This window comes from Balaenoptera physalus, assembly GCF_965194825.1.
Source record: "Balaenoptera physalus genome assembly, chromosome: 14".
NCBI classification, from domain to species: domain Eukaryota; kingdom Metazoa; phylum Chordata; class Mammalia; order Artiodactyla; family Balaenopteridae; genus Balaenoptera; species Balaenoptera physalus.
Window position 1 is genome coordinate 50,430,701 of NC_138893.1, and position 16,318 is coordinate 50,447,018.

The following is a 16,318-nucleotide window of genomic DNA, read 5'->3' on the forward strand; positions in this document are numbered from 1 at the left end:
CCAAGCAGGGATGATGAAGGAATGGGGCCCCACAGAGGCCAGGACTCAAGTTAGGGAGGGAGCCCTCTCTACCAGCTCCCAGCACCAGTCCTTGGTCCCCTGGGACAGGTGGCCTCATTAGAGGCAGTCTGGCCAACCTCAGGGGTGCAGTCAGCAACTCAGATGGTAATTAGGAAACAAAGAGCTAAGGCCAGGCAGTGCCCAGCCTCCCCAAGCTGGGCCTCAGTTTCTCCCAAACAGACAGGCGGCAAGGGTGGAGCTGGTCAAACAGGAACTCAGAGCTCTTAGGGAGCCCATAGGTACCCTCTGGGGTCTCCTGCCTCCAAGAGGTGGATGCAGGCTCATGCCTGTTTCCATGACAACTAGCCTCACCACACCCAATCAGTCAGGCCTAAAGAAGCCTACACAGACCCACTGCCAACCCCTATGAAACCTTCTAGCTTTGGACATTCCCCAGAGTAACCCCAAGGGGATGAGGATAGAAGCTCTACCATCACCTCTGGCAGCTGCTCCAAGATCTCATTTCCCTGGAGCCCAGGGAAGAGGGTTCCACCTCCCCAGGCCCTGCTCCTTCCCGGAAGGGGACAGCAAGTCTCCACCCGGAACTCCCTCCCCAGTCCTGAGGCTGAAGACCAGGACTCAGGCATCTGCTGAAGTCATCATGCAGAACGGGAGCCAAGAAGTGGACAGAGAATTGCGTAGGAGTAGGAGTGTATGCATCTTACTTATTTGTGCGTGTGAAACTGTGTGCACAAGAGCATGAATCTGAGCACTGTGTTTGAAAACATCATGAATGAATGTGTGAGTATATACGTTTGGATAGATGCATTAGTACATTCAGATATACATGCATATGTATGTGAACTCATATGTGCATATCTTACAAAAGAGTGTGTGTGTAAATAGGGTGTCTCAGAAAGTATGTGAAAGTTACAAATGCATACATAAGTGAATTTGTGGTGTATGACTGTGACTATGTGAGAGAATATATTTGGTTAGATGTCCGTTCATATATACATGAGTTTATGTATCTTACACAAGTGTGTGAATAGGAAATGAGGGTGCACAAGTGTGTATAGAGCACCGTGTGTGCATGGGAGTATGTGAGAGAGAGGGTGAGAGCCTGGATGGCACGCAGGGCCAACTGGTGAATAGGAGCCTGGTTTTTGTCACTCACTGGATTGTGGGGAGAGGAGAGATACATGAGTCTTTGCTTGATCTGCTCTCCTTCATTCTTACGTGTGTTCCGTTAAGTCCGCCCCCACCCCCCCTCCCCGCTCAAGTCAGAAGATCTGGAGAACCAGGGAGGTGTCCAGACTGAGGAAGGAGGAGCTGGGAGCTGGGGGTGGGGGTGACTGGTGTCCACGGAGCAGGGGCAGGGGCTGAGTCCACCCCACAAGCGCCAGCCCTGAGCAAAGCCAATGGAACACCCCCTCCTCTGCCCTTGCCCAGACCACTCCAGGGCCTGGAGGAAACAGTGGGGAAGGGGCTTCTTAGGGGGCCATGGGGGCTGGCATCTCTGTCTCCCTTTCCCCACTTCTGTGAGCACAGAGAAAGTGGAAACTGAGGGGAGGAGACAGAGAGATTCAGACAGGGACCCAGAAGACAAGAGACAAAGACTGAGAGAGGCCCCAGGGTCAGGCAGACACAGTGAGCCGGGGTCCCTGCGCCCCACGGAGCCAGGAGCCCCTAAACCCAGAAGAGACACTGAACTGGGCCCTGAGAGCCAGACACCCAGGGAGCCAGCGCCAGGCGTCTGGAAAGCCAGGCCCAGCCAGCCAGTCTCCTGCTCTTGGAGCCCGAGAGAGAAGGAGGGGCAAGTGGAGGCTCCATTTTGAGAAGTGCGTTTGTGGCTGTAGGCAGGGAACCCCTAGCTCTCCCCAACATCCTTGAGAAACCGCTCCGGCACAGCACACACTCCCCCCGCCCAGTGGGGACTGCTGAGGGCTGGGTCCAGCCGGGGTCCGAGGGAGGTCTGGCCTAGGTCCGAGCTCCCACAGACCTGTTTTGGGGGCAGAAGAGTTCAGGAAAGTCTCCCCCTCACCAAACTCCAAAGACCATCCAGCGGGATCAAGTCTGGAATCACGAGTTCCCATTCCGAGACCGGAAGCCGGGAGCCCCCAATCCACCCTCCGGAATCCATCCCCCCCTCCGACCCCCGCCGCTTCCATAAAGTGGGGGCAGCTGTGGAATGCCGCCTCCCCACGGGACCTCCGCCGTGCATAAGTTGGGGTCACCCCCAGGTCGCCTCCCAGCCCCGGCCCCCCCTCACCTCCACCGCGCTGCTCCATGCTCAGCCCCGGGCCGCCCCCAGCGCTCCACAGGCGCGCCGCCCGGCTCCAGCCCGCGCGCCGCTACTCGGAGCGGCCCGGTCCGGCCCGGCCCCGCCTCCGGGGAGCCCCTGGCCCGGCCCGGCCCAAGTGGGCGGTGCAGCGCGGGGGAGGGTCCGAGGGGCGACCCCGCCCCCGGGGCGCGGATAAGCGTAGGTCCCCCGCGTCACGCGTGTCCGGCGAGGCGCACGCACGCAGGGGCTACGCAGCGGGACTCAGGTTCCCTGCCTCCGAGGCGCGGTGGTTGTGTGTCTGGGGGCTCGGTCGGCTCAGGACTAGGCGGCGGCGGGTCACCCTGTACCCCTACACGAGCCCCGGGGCCAGCGGCTGCTGATCATTGTTCGAGCACAAAGGGCCAGGCGCCGCGGCGGCCGCCCTTCCCCCTCCGCTCCTCTAGTCGATGCCAACCCCGCCCCGCCCTCGACACACTCTCCGGCTTCGGAGTCCAGAGAGGGAGGCCGAGGGTCAGCTGCCCCCCACTCTGGGCCTTGCGCCCCAGCACAAGTCGGGGGCCGAGGTTTGGTGGGTGCTTGCCCCACCCGCAGCGGGTTGGAGGAGGCACGCTTGGATTGCGGAGGCGGCGCCACCTAGCGGCCTATTCGGAGAACACGCCCAGTCACCCCCAAGACCCCCCTTGGGGGGTCCCTACCCGACTCCCCAGCACTGTGCCCTCTCCCACGAGAGCCCAGGCCTTCCCCGAGCGCGGCTCTGTGCTCCCCAACTTTCCCTACGAGTTATTTGCTAAGAGAGAGGTCATTGCTGGAGAGGCAGCCCCTGGGCCCCCAAAAGTCACTGGGGTGAGCTGGTCCAAACTTACAGGCCAAGCCTACACGAGCCTCACAGCCGACAACCTTCCACTGACTTCTCAGGGTCAGGGATATTCTCACCCTCTGGCAAACAACACTGTCTTAACACCCACACGATCTTTCCCACATTCAGTCTCACACAGCCACAATCACACAGTCTGTCTCGTCCATCCCAAGGTTCCATGTCCCTTCTTTCCATAATCTTCAGGCCAACTCACAGAGGTACACTCGGTGTCACACGCCTAGTTGTGCACAAGCTTTCGCAGCTCGAGTTCCTTCGCACCCAGTCACAATCTTAAATACACTTCGTCTCCTAAGCATTTTTCACACTGACAGTCTTATTCACAGTCACAAAGACAACTACTTAGACATACACGTTGTATTTCACAAACATTTTAACACGTAGACTTGCCCGTAGGGGTCTCTGTGACCTAGTCAGGTCAGCTGATGCCCGCACCCCTGGGCAAGGACAGCCTCCTGCCCCCTAACCCCGCCCCCCAGGGCCAAGGCCCGCCAGAGCTCCTCTACCCCAGGAAGGAGCATTCCCCCCCATCCAGGCCACAGCCCTGGCCGGCTCTCAGCTCTATTTTTAGCTCTATGGAAAGGGTTGTTTTTCTTTCTTTTTCCCTGGAAAGGGAAACATAGCCCAGCCACCCTCAGGCTCACCCTAGACCCTCTGCCTCACAAGAACAGACTGAGCCGCACCCCCCCGTGGAGACCCCCTCTGCTGGCCTTACCCTGATCCCAGCCTCCTGGGACACCAGGAGCCTCCTCCCCTTTCTGGCAGCCTGCCCAGAGGCTCAGGCAGCAGCTGGGCTCAGCGTGAGTGTAGAGGTGGGGGGTGGGGCAGGGAGGGAAGCCGAGGGCCACTGCCCACTACCTCATTCCCTGGGGGGAGGGGGGCCGTCCTCCCTTCTACCAGAGGGAGATAGGCCCACTCTGGCATTGAGGGGATGTGTACGCTCATGCATCCTCTGGGGAAGGGGGACTCCCACTCTTGCATGAGTGGGCCTTCTGCTACTACTTTGGGGGTAGGAGCTCCCAGTTCTGCAAGGAGGAGTGGTAGTAGGAAGGGGACCCACAGGCGCTCCCGCAGCTGCTCCCTGGGCTGGAGGACCGGGCGGGGGCTGCTGTACACTGCCATCCAGAATAGCACCCCCTTCAGGGATACTTTCAGGGATGGGGGCACCATGTTCCGGAGAAGGAAGACGAGGAACCCAGGTAACCCCACCCCAGCGCAACAGTCTCTGGTCCTCCTGCGCTACCCCAACTCCAGGGGGCGTTGTGTTCCCATTCCTGGGGGAGGGCTTATCACCTCCAGGAGAATGAAATACAGTCCAGCAAGGTATCTGGCAAACTTGCTTAGTACCGCGGAGGGAGGTTCCCGCCCCGAGGCTGGGGTGGGGGGAGCACAGCCCGCTGGTGCGCGAAGCGATCACGTGCTCAGCGCCTGTTTACGTCTTAGTCTTCACCTGCGGGCTGCAGGGAAGCAGGAACCTACGGAGGTGTCCCACCCGGCCCGCCCCCATCCGCGGTCACTGGGCGGCCCTTTTCTCCCACCCCCCTCAAGTACGCGACAGCAGCGCGCCCTGCCCGCTGGGAGTCCTCGCGGGCCAGTGGCGCTGCTCCACGGACTACTAGCGTTAACTCACTGGGCGCGTCCGCCCCGGAATGCACGTGTGTTCGTGTGTCTCCAGTACGCGTGTGTCTGTGTGCACGCGTGTGTGGGCCCGTCAGTGTGAGTTTCTGTGTAGGTTCCCTGTTCAGACTCCTGGCCTGCGGCCCCCGGACCGGGGACCCCCCTCCTCAACCCCAATCCCCAGCTTCCCCAGATCGGGAAAGTTCGCTCCGGGGCGGGGGTGTGCGGCAGGCGAGAGTTCCTGCACCTCCGCGGCCCCACCACTCACTCACCCAGCGCCACCTGCACCGCCGCTCCAGCTTCCGCCCGGCTCCTGCTCCAGAGCCGGTAGCTCCTTGCCGCAGACTCGCCGGCTCCCAAGCCCGCTCCGGGCTGCGGACTCCCAGCGCCCGCCCGCCCGGGCCTGGTGGAGCGGGGCGGGGCGGCTAAGGCCGCGCCCCCGACCCCGGCAGGGGAGTGGTCTGCGCAGCACCCCCTCAACAGCCGACCCAGTACCCAGCCCAGCTGTGGCTCAACGGTGGCCCAAGACTGCCCCTCTGGCCTCTGACTTCACAGCTTACTGGATTTGGTTTTTGACTTACGAAGGGGCCAGTGGCGCGACAGCCAAGCTAAGCTACCTGGCTGCCCTAACCAAGTTGGCTATAGGGCTTTACTGCCACCCTCCTCTGCTTTGTAGGGAGCCCACCCTGGTCCACTCTCAGCCCACCCCCCAGACACAGGGGAAACCCCTGGGAATCAGACAAAGAAGGCTCGGATTTCACCAAAACAGACCCCGCCCTTCCTCACACACACCTCGGGGCTGGGGCTGCCCGAGCAGAACCAGCGTCTCCCCCTCCCCTGGAGTAGGTGTCTGCCCAGGTGAGCAGGCTTGCCAGTTCTGGCCCCTACGGAGTACGGCCAGGTTTCTCTCAGGCTCATAAAGTTCCACCCACAGGCACAAACAGGAAGTTAACCTGTATTGCAGGGCGGCACCGAGGGCTCCCACCCTCCGTGGCACTCAAGGCAGCCTGTGATGTCTACAGGTATCTGGGCCATATTTGCAGCCTGAGTACTTGGGCAGCAGGAGTCCTGTGAGTTTAGTCCCTTCTCAAACCCATTCCCAGTAAAGGGATGGAGGACCAAGGCTGCCCCTCACAGGCGAGTGTGACAATGAATCTGAGGACAAGGCTGCAAATCCAGCTGGACTCTGCTGGGCCAGGCTCTTCCTCAGCTCTCAGAAAGATTCTTAGTGTCCAGCTGGGCACAGGCAATTTGCCTCAATTCACTCTGGCTACGTACAGGGACAGTGACTCCCAGGGATCTTACACAGGACCCAGGGATTAACTACTGCTTTCTAGGCTCCAGGGACTCCTGAACACCCTTTGGGCTAATTTTGATGTGAGGAGTTCAAGGCAGGTGTGGAATGGAATGTGTTTGTATAGGGGGTGGGGCTGGGGGAGCATTAGTTTCCCCTCTCCCCCCCATTCTGGTTTGTGCAGTGTGGGGGGTATCTGCTAGGAGGGTGGGGCAAGACAGGCACGTGTGTATCTATCCCTCTAACCCCAATTCACACAGAGACCTCACAAAAGTCCCCTAATGGAAATCCCTAAAGGATTTCCTGAGAACACACCAGGCATCCTAGGGAGACCAGAATATGGAACCCACATCCTTATAGGTAGGACTGACCTGGTGGTGTGCCTCTGGAAGGCATGGCTGATGTTCAACGTTATAGACCCTGGATGAGGCCTAGACCAGCCAGCGGCTGGGAATGATTACTGCAGGATTAGGAGGCCTGGCTCCAGCCAGTCTGGGAGAGACCCCCAAGAAGGGAGGCCCTGGAGGAGGTCCCCCCTCCCTCCCCCCAGAGAACAGCTTTGCTCCAGGGTGTTTCAGGAGACAACTGTAGCCACAGTTTTCACACACCACAGACCAGAGACCCCAGACCATTCCACAGGGTTCCAGAGCCCCCTCTTAGGTTGACAGGGAAACCTTGATAAAGCAGCCCTGCTTTCAGGAAGCAGGAACCCCACTGGCCCCACCACCCTTTACAAAAGGCTTCTCCCCAGCCCCCTTAGAACATCTTGCGTTCTCATCACGCTTGCAGGCAAATCTAAAGGGAAACAGACTTTAGGATATCAGAGAAAGTGAGATGGGAAAGTGTCACCATTTAGCAATATTTCTTTAAAAAATTTTTTTTCATTAGAAGCAGATTTCTTTCTTTCTTTTTTAAAATATTTATTTGGCTGCACCGGGTCTTAGTTGCAGCAGGTGGGATCTCTTTTTTTTAATTGCGGCATGTGGGATCTAGTTCCCTCACCAGGGATTGAACCCGGGCCCCCTGCATTGGAAGCACCAGAGCCTTAGCCACTGGACCACCAGGTAAGTCCCTTAGCAATATTTCTGACAGGTCTCTGGGTAAGTTATCTTACAATCTCTGGCAGGGTTTCTTAAAAATGACGATTCCTTCAGCCATAAAAAGAAATGAAATAAGAGTTATTTGTAGTGAGGTGGATGGACCTACAGACTGTCATACAGAGTGAAGTAAGTCAGAAAGAGAAAAACAAATACCGTATGCTAACACATATATATGGAATCTAAAAAAAAAAAAAAGGTTCTGAAGAACCTAGGGGCAGGACAGGAATAAAGATGCAGACGTAGAGAATGGACCTGAGGACACAGGGAGGGGGAAGGGTAAGCTGGAACAAAGTGAGAGAGTGGCATGGACACACATACACTACCAAATGTAAAATAGCTAGCTAGTGGGAAGCAGCCACATAGCACAGGGAGATCAGCTCGGTGCTTTGTGACCATGTAGAGGGGTGCGATAGGGAGGGTGGGAGGGAGATGCAAGAGGGAGATATGGGGATATATGTATACATATAGCTGATTCACTTTGTCATACAGCAGAAACTAACACACCATTGTAAAGCAATTATACTCCAATAAAGATGTTAAAAAAATAGGTTCTGCATTTTTAAACAAGAGCCCCAGTTCTGACACACACTAACATAAGAGAAAAGCTGAGAGGGTACAAGAGGAGGGAAATGTACTGGGGGGTGGCCAGATAAGAATATGCTGAGCTTGGGTCCACGATGAGAGGTCAGTGAGTGGCTCATGTCACAGAGGGACAGCTGGTCAGGCAAAGCCTTAGGCATGGGGCCCAGTGACCCACACCTCTGCCAGGGATCACATGGAGATCCTCAGGGAAGACAGAGATAAAGAAGCACCATCCAGTCTTCCCTAGGCCACAAAGAGATATAAGGGTGTGCATGCATGAAGACCATTTAATACCCCTGCTTTCTTGGGAGTGCGCAGCTCAGACAGGGTGGGGGAGGGGACCTATCTGCTCCCAAGTCAAAGTGAGAGGAAAATCCAGTTAAAGACTGGGGTGACACCTAGTGGTCAAATAAGAAAAAGCACAGAAACAAAGGCAATGGAAACTTTTTTCAGTAAAACTGGAAAAGGCTCTACAAAAAGTCATGATTGCAGCCACTCCAGCAGTCCAAGGCAGCATACCATGGAATGAGTGTCTAGGTGGCAGGCACCCTGGGCTCACAGCTCCCTTCCATGGCTCTCTTCCAGGCTTCCACCTTTGTGGCTGTCCCTGGTATTATAAGGGCTGAGCACCTAGATCCAATGGTAGTAAGCACCACCTCAGGGTAGGCTCCAGATTGGGGAGCAGAGGAGATTGGTATCCACCATGTCACCCCTTGGCTCTGAAAGCCTGGGCTGGAGTTTTGGCAAGAAGTGCCCTATTCCCCTCCAGGTTCAGGGGGCCTGACCCCACTGCTTTTACCTCAACTTGCTCATTCCCACCTCAGGGCCTCTGTATTTACTTTTCCCTCTGCCTGGATTCCTTTTGCCAGATGTTCACATGGCTCAATCCTAGTTCTTCAGAGGCCCCAGCTCAAATGTCCTCTGCTCAGAGACACCTTTTCAGATCATAATCTAAACTAGCCTGTAAGCATTATCACATTACTGTACTGCTTTTTCCTTTAGAGCATTTTTCACTATCTAAAACTATGTTTTGTATGTATTTGTTCATTGCTTATCTTGTCTCTTCTACCACATTACAGGTTCTGTGGAAGCAGGGACCTCATCTGTTTTGTCAATGCTATATTCGCAGGATGTAGAACAAAACCTGGCACACAGTAGGTTCTCAAATATTTGCTAAATTGAATTCTCTTGCAATGAAACCCTGCCCTAGGCTAGGCCCCTCAGATTGAGAAGGGCCCATAGCTCACAACTACAGGACAGAGGCAGCCCTAGCAGAGGACTAAGAAAGAGTCTCTACCCCAGCCTGTCCTGGCAGGCTCGTTTCAGCGTCCAGCTCTGCAATGCCTTCACCTTGAAGGCTTGGAGAGGTCTGGCTTGTTGGGGTTGGGGACCTGGTCAGAGTGAGTCTCAGAGATCTGGGGCACAGCCCCCTTTTTGCCAGAAGAGGGCTTTTTGGCCACTAGCCCATTGTCATCCTTGATCTTCTTGAGCCGGGCCTTGCTCTTTGGTGGTATGGAGAAGGTGAGAGAGCTCTTGTTGAATTCAAGTGGGAAGACACCTACGTCTCCATCAAAGCGGTTCTTGGACACCTGTAGATACCGTTTCCCTGGCCCAGTTACCAGCCTCCTGTCCTGCAGGATCAGAACATTGTCCGCTTCCTGGCTTGCCTGGGGGAAAAGGGGCAGAAGGAGGAAGAAGCAGTGAGAAGACATATAAGAGAAGTACAAAGGCAGGTTGAAGGTGCAGGGAGGAATAGCAAGAATGGGGGAAGGGAAAAGTACTTCCCCCATCACCAAAGCTCTTTGAACTACTGACCAGAATGCTGGGGCCACTTGAGTCTTTTAGTTCCCTGACAACCCTTTTGCTGTCCCAGATTGTGTACACGCTGTTCCCTCTGCTGCTAACACTTCTGGCTCCACAGCTCACTCAACCCGAGTTCCTTATCATTTAGGTCCTGGTCTAAATGTTACACTTCATCAGAGAGACCATTCTTGATCCCTGTAAATAAAAAAGGCACTACCATCTTTCCACTTCTGTGTTATTCTCTTCCCCAGTTCCATGTCTGTTCCATTGTGGCACATAGTTTGTGTTCCTTGCCCTGTATTCCCCGTGCCCAGCCCAGGCCTGGCGTGTAATAGGCACTCAGTGTACCACTGGAAGCTCCAGGATCCGGCTGGTCCCGCTGCCCAGAAGGCCCCCCACTTATTTGCTTATTTAACACCTATTGTCTGACAAAACCCAACCCAACCTCTGTTGACACGTCTTCTAGGAAGTCTCCCCCCAGGCTGACTCAGATGCCTTTTCTCTTTTCTCCCAATACCTGTGCTGCCTATCATAGCTCTTATCATACTGAGTTGTAATCACTGTCTCCTTTTTTCCCCGTTTTTTTTTTGGCTGTGCCACGTGGCGTATCCTATCTAAGTTCCCTGACCAGGGATCGAACCCGCACCCCCTGCATTGGAAGCACGGAGTCTTAACCACCGGACCGCCAGGGAAGTCCCTCACTGTCTCCCTCTTTTCCCCACAGAATATGTGAGTTCCTGGAGGGCAAGGAGGGCAAAGGACTAACCATTATCAGCCTTTGTATTCTAGCACATGTGTTCCTCATGTCATGGCCCCAGAGGCAAGCTGCCTCCTGCCTGTTCCAGATGGACAGTCAAGATGATTTAAGGCCGAATGAGGGCTGTCCCTGGTCACACCTGCCCCCTCTACTTTCCATAGCTTGAGCTCCTCTAAAGCCCACTTACTTTGGCTGAGCCAAAAATGGATGCTGTCTGTAGTTCTTTATCATCATCTTCCTTCCGGGGGTGAATGACCAGTGTCACATGGCAGCTACTGTCTGTGGCAAACTTCCGAAAAGCCCCGATGATATAGTCTTGAGCTGCAATCCTACCCAACAAAGAGGTTACCAGACACAGAAGGACAAGAACACATACTCCTGATTCGTTCACATCTCCCCACAAACCACCACAACCTCACTCTACTTCCCTCTACCCAAGGACTCACACTGAAGTCCCTGTCCATACTTCCCACTGCCACAGCCCACACCTCTACAAAGACAGAAATACATATGGGATGGTATGTTCCTGCACATATGTCAGGAAGCAAGAGTACAGTGTGTCTGCCCAAAGGCCAGCTGCCTGAGAAGATGTGTGTTTAAGTGGGTTACAGCTAGACAAGAGGAGGATGTCACCTGTCTGTGGACAGCTGCTCATGACCCATCATGAACTGCAGATTGTCGATAACCACATGACAAATGTCATACACGTAGACTGCATGTTGCATTGTGTCTATTACAGTCCTGGGAAGAGGAAGAGACAATGAATTCAAGAGTCAGTTACAAGTAATCTCCAGACCATGGCAGTCAGAAAACTCTGCTGCGAGTCTGTTCTCCCACCCTCCTATTCTTTGAAAGCTCCAGGCCTGGGAATCTCACCTGATGCTCTGTTGCCCATGAAAAGTCATGAAATAGAGGGGCAGGTCCTCAAAGCGGTCGGCCCACTCGTCATATTTGTCCAGTTGCTCTTCCAGTCGCCCCACAGCGAACTGTGTCAGCATGACCCGGGCTAGTCTCACGTTGCTGATCTCAAAGCTACCCCATAGCGTGTTCACTCCCTGGGTACACAAATCCAGGGCATATTCACTGATGAATGTTGTCTTTCCACTGCCTGTCGGCCCTGCATGGGGGGTTGAACACAGACCCGGGTGAGGAGTAAAGCCCTACCCTTGAAACCAAGACACGCACGGAGCCTTCAAAGTTGGGAGGGGAAGGCGCCTCTTCAACATTTACTGTAGCCCAAACCCACATGCTTCAGTCATCTGACCCTCTGCCCCCAAACCTGCCCAAGCAGTGATTTCCCAAAGGGTCACCTGTGAAGACTGTCAGCTCGCCCTTCCGATGTCCCTTCAAGAGACGATTGAGGTCGGGGAAGCGGCTCCAGCGAACGCCAGCTGCCTGCTCCACATTTGATAGTTCTCCTAGCACCTCCTCCCGAAGCTGCCGGAAAGACACGATAGACTTGTGCCAGGCAGGCAGGGCAGTACGCAGAATACGAGAAAGATTTAAGCCTTGGTTCAGAGCCTCCAGGGGAGAGGGCTGCTGGTCCCCAGGCCGCACCAAGGAGCATCGTTTGGGGTTCAGTTTTCGGGCGAACAACTTGGCAGCTTCCCAGGACCGAAGGTCATCCCCCAGCCAGAGCACAATGCGTCGGAACTGTTCGAGGTAAGGAAGCAAGGCAGGGGGTAAGCAGGCTGTCCCTCGGGGTAGGGCAAGGGTGGGCAGCCCTGTGGACTGGCTCAAGGCCAGGCTGTCCAGCTCACGACTCGTCAGCACCACCTCAACATCTCGACGACTGATCAGTGGTAACCCAAACAGGTTGTGGAAGGCACCAGGCTGGGGAATGGTGGTCTCCACATAGTGCACTCTGTCACCCTGGCCTTTGGCCCCTAGTAGCTTCAGGCCTCGTAATGCCAAACCTCCAGGGGAGAACCAAGGAAAGACAAGGCTGCGAGCAGGCCGCAGATAGCGCACACTGAAACGCTTGAGTGTGTCATCTGTCACTTTGGTGAGGCCAAACATCACGCGAGCTAGCTGGGCCTCCTCTGGTTCAGGCAGCTCCCAGAGAGGTACGGCTCGGTCCCAGATCCTCTGGACCTCCTCACTGTCCTCAGCTTCTGGGGCCTCACTAAGCAGGACCCCTTCTCGGGCCCCATCCCCTTGCCCCTCCACGCTGGCCTGGAAGTCTTCCCAGCTCCCCTCTGCTAGGCTGGTCATGCAGAGAAAGCGACCTGTGGTCTTGTCAATGAAGAGGCTGAAGGAAGTGGCAGCACCAGTCTCGTCCTTGAGCTTCGAGGCCCCCACAAAGGGACTAGGTGCCCGCACGCAGCTGTGCCCATCCTGGAAGGGGATCCCATGGGCCCGCAAATATTGCCGGATTTCAGTTGCAGTTACAGGCAACACTGGTACCTCCAAGGCGGCGAGAGCCTCCTTCCTGTACCGTCTGCGAGGAGGGCCCAGGGCCAAGCTTCGTGGCAGGACCCTCCACCCCATCCACGGCCCACGCAGTGGCAGCAGGATACGGAGGGGGTACCCACTTCGGAGGAGGACCCACATTCCTAGTCAAGCGGGGGAAGTCACTGCTTGAAATGCCTTAGGTGCCCGGTTCGGGTGCCTTCAATACTAGGTCAGACCTTAAGGATCCTGCACGCAGCTCTCTTCTCCCTCTGAATCCTCTTCAGCCCCTCTACATTGCCACTTCACATCTATGCCAGAGGACACGGCCCTTTCACGTCCGCGTCCCTTTGGCCGGTTCCCTACCTCTGAGGTCCTCCACAGCTGCTCCCCCCGCCGCCTCCCCTCCGCGCCGCCCCTCGCCGATGCGGTTTTTCTCGATCATCTCCTCGCCACTACCGCCCCTCCACTGCCCCTCCTCGTCGTCCTCATCTCTGCGGCCGCCTGCGTCCCTTCCGTAGTCCCTCTCCTCTGGGTCCCCTGCTAGAGGACCGCTCCGCCGCTCCTTCACTCAAGGGGACATCAGGCAACCTGAGCGCCACTCCTTCGCTCCCGCCGAGCTCCGCGCTCAGAGGGACGCCCGCCGCGCCACCGCCGCGTGGCTTTCTCGGTTCCACTGCTAGGAGCTCCGCCGCTCCTGACCCCGGGCCCGAGTCACCACTCTCGTCTTGCCCCTGTCGCCTGCAACATGGGTCACTCGCGCCACTAGCCACAACCTCGGAAACAAAACTGCCGCGGCGCCAGTGTTCCCGGAAGAGGAAGCCTCGGGTTAGTCCCGCCCCCACACCGCGAGGCCGGGCTCGACGGCTTCGGAGCTGCGGCCATGACGGCGCGCGGGAGCGCGAGCCGCTTCCTGACCAGTGTCCTGCACAACGGGCTGGGTCGCTACGTGCAGCAGCTGCAGCGTCTCAGTTTTAGCCTCAGCCGTGACGCGCCCTCGTCCCGCGGCGCCAGGTGAGCCGGGGAAGGGCGCGGAGGTGCGACTCCAGGCCGAGGTTGCCCCGGGTCAGGGGGTCACCTTGCTCACCCTTCTCCGGTCCCTCAGGGAGTTCGTAGAACGGGAGGTGACCGACTTCGCCCGCAGGAACCCCGGGGTCGTAATATACGTGAACCCGCGGCCGTGCTGCGTGCCCAGAGTAGTGGCCGAATACCGTGAGTGGGGCCGGACGAGGGCTGGAGGGAGGCGTCGTGGGGCTCGGCCCGCTTGCCTGCCGCTCGTGTGACCCCTGACCCGCTTCCTCTTATCCCCACCTCCCTTCGGCCAGTTAACGGGTCTGTGCGCGAGGAGAGCATCCACTGCAAGTCGGTCGAGGAGATCGCCACGCTGGTGCAGAAGCTGGCGGACCAGTCGGGCTTGGACGTGATCCGCATCCGCAAGCCCTTCCACACGGACAGCCCTAGCATCCAGGGCCAGTGGCATCCGTTCACCAACAAACCGACAACGCTGGGCGGGCTGCGCCCTCGAGAGGTCCAGGATCCTGCCCCAGCCTAGCGGCTAACACAGTGAAGAGTTGCTCCACCTACTCCAGTCCCCGGGTTTGGACTGACCCCAGTAGAGGTGCTTCTTCCTTCTGGTTTGGTTCACGGGAGACAGATGGAGCCCACCAAAGGGGAAGCTGACGCCAAAGCTTTTGCTTAGGATAAAGAAGAGCTGCCTGTTTCTTTTTGATGTCCACTGTGAGGGGCAGTGACTGTGAGTCTCCTAATTCTGATCCAGCTGACATCTCTGAAACCCGAGAGTCTTCAGATTTTACTGGATCTTCATTTCTTAAATCCAAATTGATAATAGTGATCTCAAATCACAGTGGGAGGATTTAAGCTGGCTTCTGAAGAATCCCTTATGTCCTGTTTTTGCAGCCATTGACCAAGAGAGAGCTAGTACCTTATACCCTGCTGTGAGCATGGCATTGGGCTAGGCCCTTTATATCTGTGAATGTTTGTGTGTAGATTAGAAAACTGATGTTAATAAACTTGTCAAGGTCACACTTGAAGTCTACTTCAAAATATGTGCATATTTAAACTATAATGCCATTTTTTGTCTTAAAGCCAGAAGCAAAATGAATAATAACTCTTCAGAATGGTGTGGTATCAAAGGCCATGTGATTAATCTAGGCTTGCTTGACCCTTGGAGAGAGTGATTCTCAGGCCAGCTGATAAATAGGCAGCATCTTCTAGGCTTAGCTAAAAATGAGGTGAGGGACGGGGGGAGATGGTGAGAAAAAGAGCCAGGAGGTAAAAACCTAGAAACTGTTGTATGAATTCTTGAACTGTCGTAATTTTGTTTGTCATCCCTTTATCACCATGATCAATAAATAGTGAGAGCCTTTAAAAAAGGACTGTACCTGCCCAGGACAGTCAGGAAGGAAGCTGAGGATCCCAATTTCCTCTGCAAATGGTTTTATGGGAAGCAAAGCCAACCCTGTAGCACCTTTACCATAGGCTCAGAAGCCTGTCCCCTGGTGATCAGGAGAAGACCAGTCTAGACCAAGCAGACCACTCATAGCTGTGGGGAAAGAGGGTATTTATTAACCAACAGTGGGGGGAGGAACTGAGCCCAGCCTCCCCACTCTGTCACATGCCTCTCCCGCCTCCCTGGGTCGTGAGCGGGGGCATTCCTAAAGAATGGTAGCCGGTTTACAATAAATACATTCATTGTGGGGTAGAGGGGGGAGAGGTTGGGTGAAGGGCAGTAAAAATCCGTGGGACTCCACGTTCTCAGCTACAAAAATAACAGTCATCCTCACCCAAGGGGAATGGGGGAGCTCAGTCAGGTTTTGATTGTCCCATATGGGCCTGGAGACTTCAGAGGCCCCTGGACCCTGAAAGTGCCCCGGTGAGGTAGGACAGGGGTGGGAGCCAAGCATCCAAACTCCCAGCCTCTTTCCTTTGCATAGTTCCAAGAACGGGCTTCATGTGCCAGGTGAGACATCAGATCTCTTCTCCCCCTGCTCTGGTCTAGGGGTAGCAAATGTTTGGTCCCCAAAAGGGAGGCTGGCTCATTGAGTGCAGTGTTGGTCACCCGTCCTAAGGAAGTGTCTGTGAGGACAGCTAAATGGGAGAGAGCTCTCCCTCTGAAATGTTCATGGACCAAACCCAACAGACACAGGTCCAAAGCAGCAAGGGGAGGCTCAGAAGGTGCATGTGAGTGGAAATGTAAGCACATGTGCATGAGGAAGACCATGCCTGGAACTGTCTCTGTCACTCTTGAGAGTGACTAAGGGGGTAAGGAGGCTGACTTACAAGGGTTGCACATTAAGGGAGAAGAGGGAATGATGCAGTAGTCTTACCTCCCCAGGCTGGCCTGTTCGCAAGCTCTTGCCAAAGAGGTCATCACATGGGGCTGGGACTGCAGGAGAGGACTAGGTAGGATGGGATGTGGCAATTGGGAGGGTACCCAAAGTCCAGAAGAAGGGACGAAACAAGAATGCACCAGGAAGTGGGGGTGTGGGCCCTGCAGCCCAGCTGATAGACATTCTTCTGCGTGCACAGGTGAATGTACACAGGGCTCAGGTGGCTCTGGTGGCTGGCAGAGGTCTTGTCTGTTTTCAGGACCATC

At 55.8% G+C, this 16,318-nt stretch overlaps 3 protein-coding genes across 7 annotated transcripts in view; 1 reads left to right on the forward strand and 2 right to left on the reverse strand.

Moving 5' to 3' along the window:
* The window catches only part of LZTS2 (leucine zipper tumor suppressor 2), a 10,137-nt gene extending 4,950 nt beyond the window's left edge, over positions 1-5,187 (reverse strand). Inside the window, exon 1 of one of the 3 annotated variants that reach the window (XM_082425443.1) lies at positions 5,048-5,187. The gene's annotated coding sequence lies outside the window, so the exon portion shown is untranslated. Of the gene's footprint in view, positions 1-2,272; positions 2,416-5,047 lie in introns of those variants that run through there. The other 2 variants (XM_082425445.1, XM_082425442.1) reach the window with 2 other exon arrangements.
* Positions 5,188-8,183: 2,996 nt separating this feature from the next.
* TWNK (twinkle mtDNA helicase) lies at positions 8,184-16,272 on the reverse strand. 3 transcript variants are annotated; one of them, XM_082425439.1, is made up of 6 exons: positions 16,050-16,272; positions 15,105-15,265; positions 11,188-11,428; positions 10,945-11,052; positions 10,499-10,640; positions 8,184-9,418 (listed from the first exon to the last, which is right to left on the reverse strand). In XM_082425439.1, the coding sequence occupies exons 3-6, from the start codon at positions 11,307-11,309 to the stop codon at positions 9,098-9,100; spliced, it is 693 nt and encodes a 230-aa protein (XP_082281565.1). In that variant the 5' UTR covers positions 11,310-11,428; positions 15,105-15,265; positions 16,050-16,272; the 3' UTR covers positions 8,184-9,097. The 3 variants fall into 3 exon arrangements, 2 of the variants coding, with proteins under 2 accessions (XP_082281565.1, XP_082281564.1); XR_014253546.1 differs by lacking the exons at positions 15,105-15,265; positions 16,050-16,272 and adding exons at positions 9,567-9,749; positions 11,622-13,498 and having other exon boundaries at positions 9,297-9,418; XM_082425438.1 differs by lacking the exons at positions 15,105-15,265; positions 16,050-16,272 and adding an exon at positions 11,622-13,493.
* On the forward strand, positions 13,525-14,747 carry MRPL43 (mitochondrial ribosomal protein L43). Its single transcript, XM_082425452.1, has 3 exons — positions 13,525-13,716; positions 13,808-13,914; positions 14,028-14,747. Exons 1-3 carry the CDS (start codon positions 13,586-13,588, stop codon positions 14,252-14,254), a joined length of 465 nt encoding a protein of 154 aa, XP_082281578.1. The 5' UTR covers positions 13,525-13,585; the 3' UTR covers positions 14,255-14,747.
* Positions 16,273-16,318: the final 46 nt, after the last annotated feature.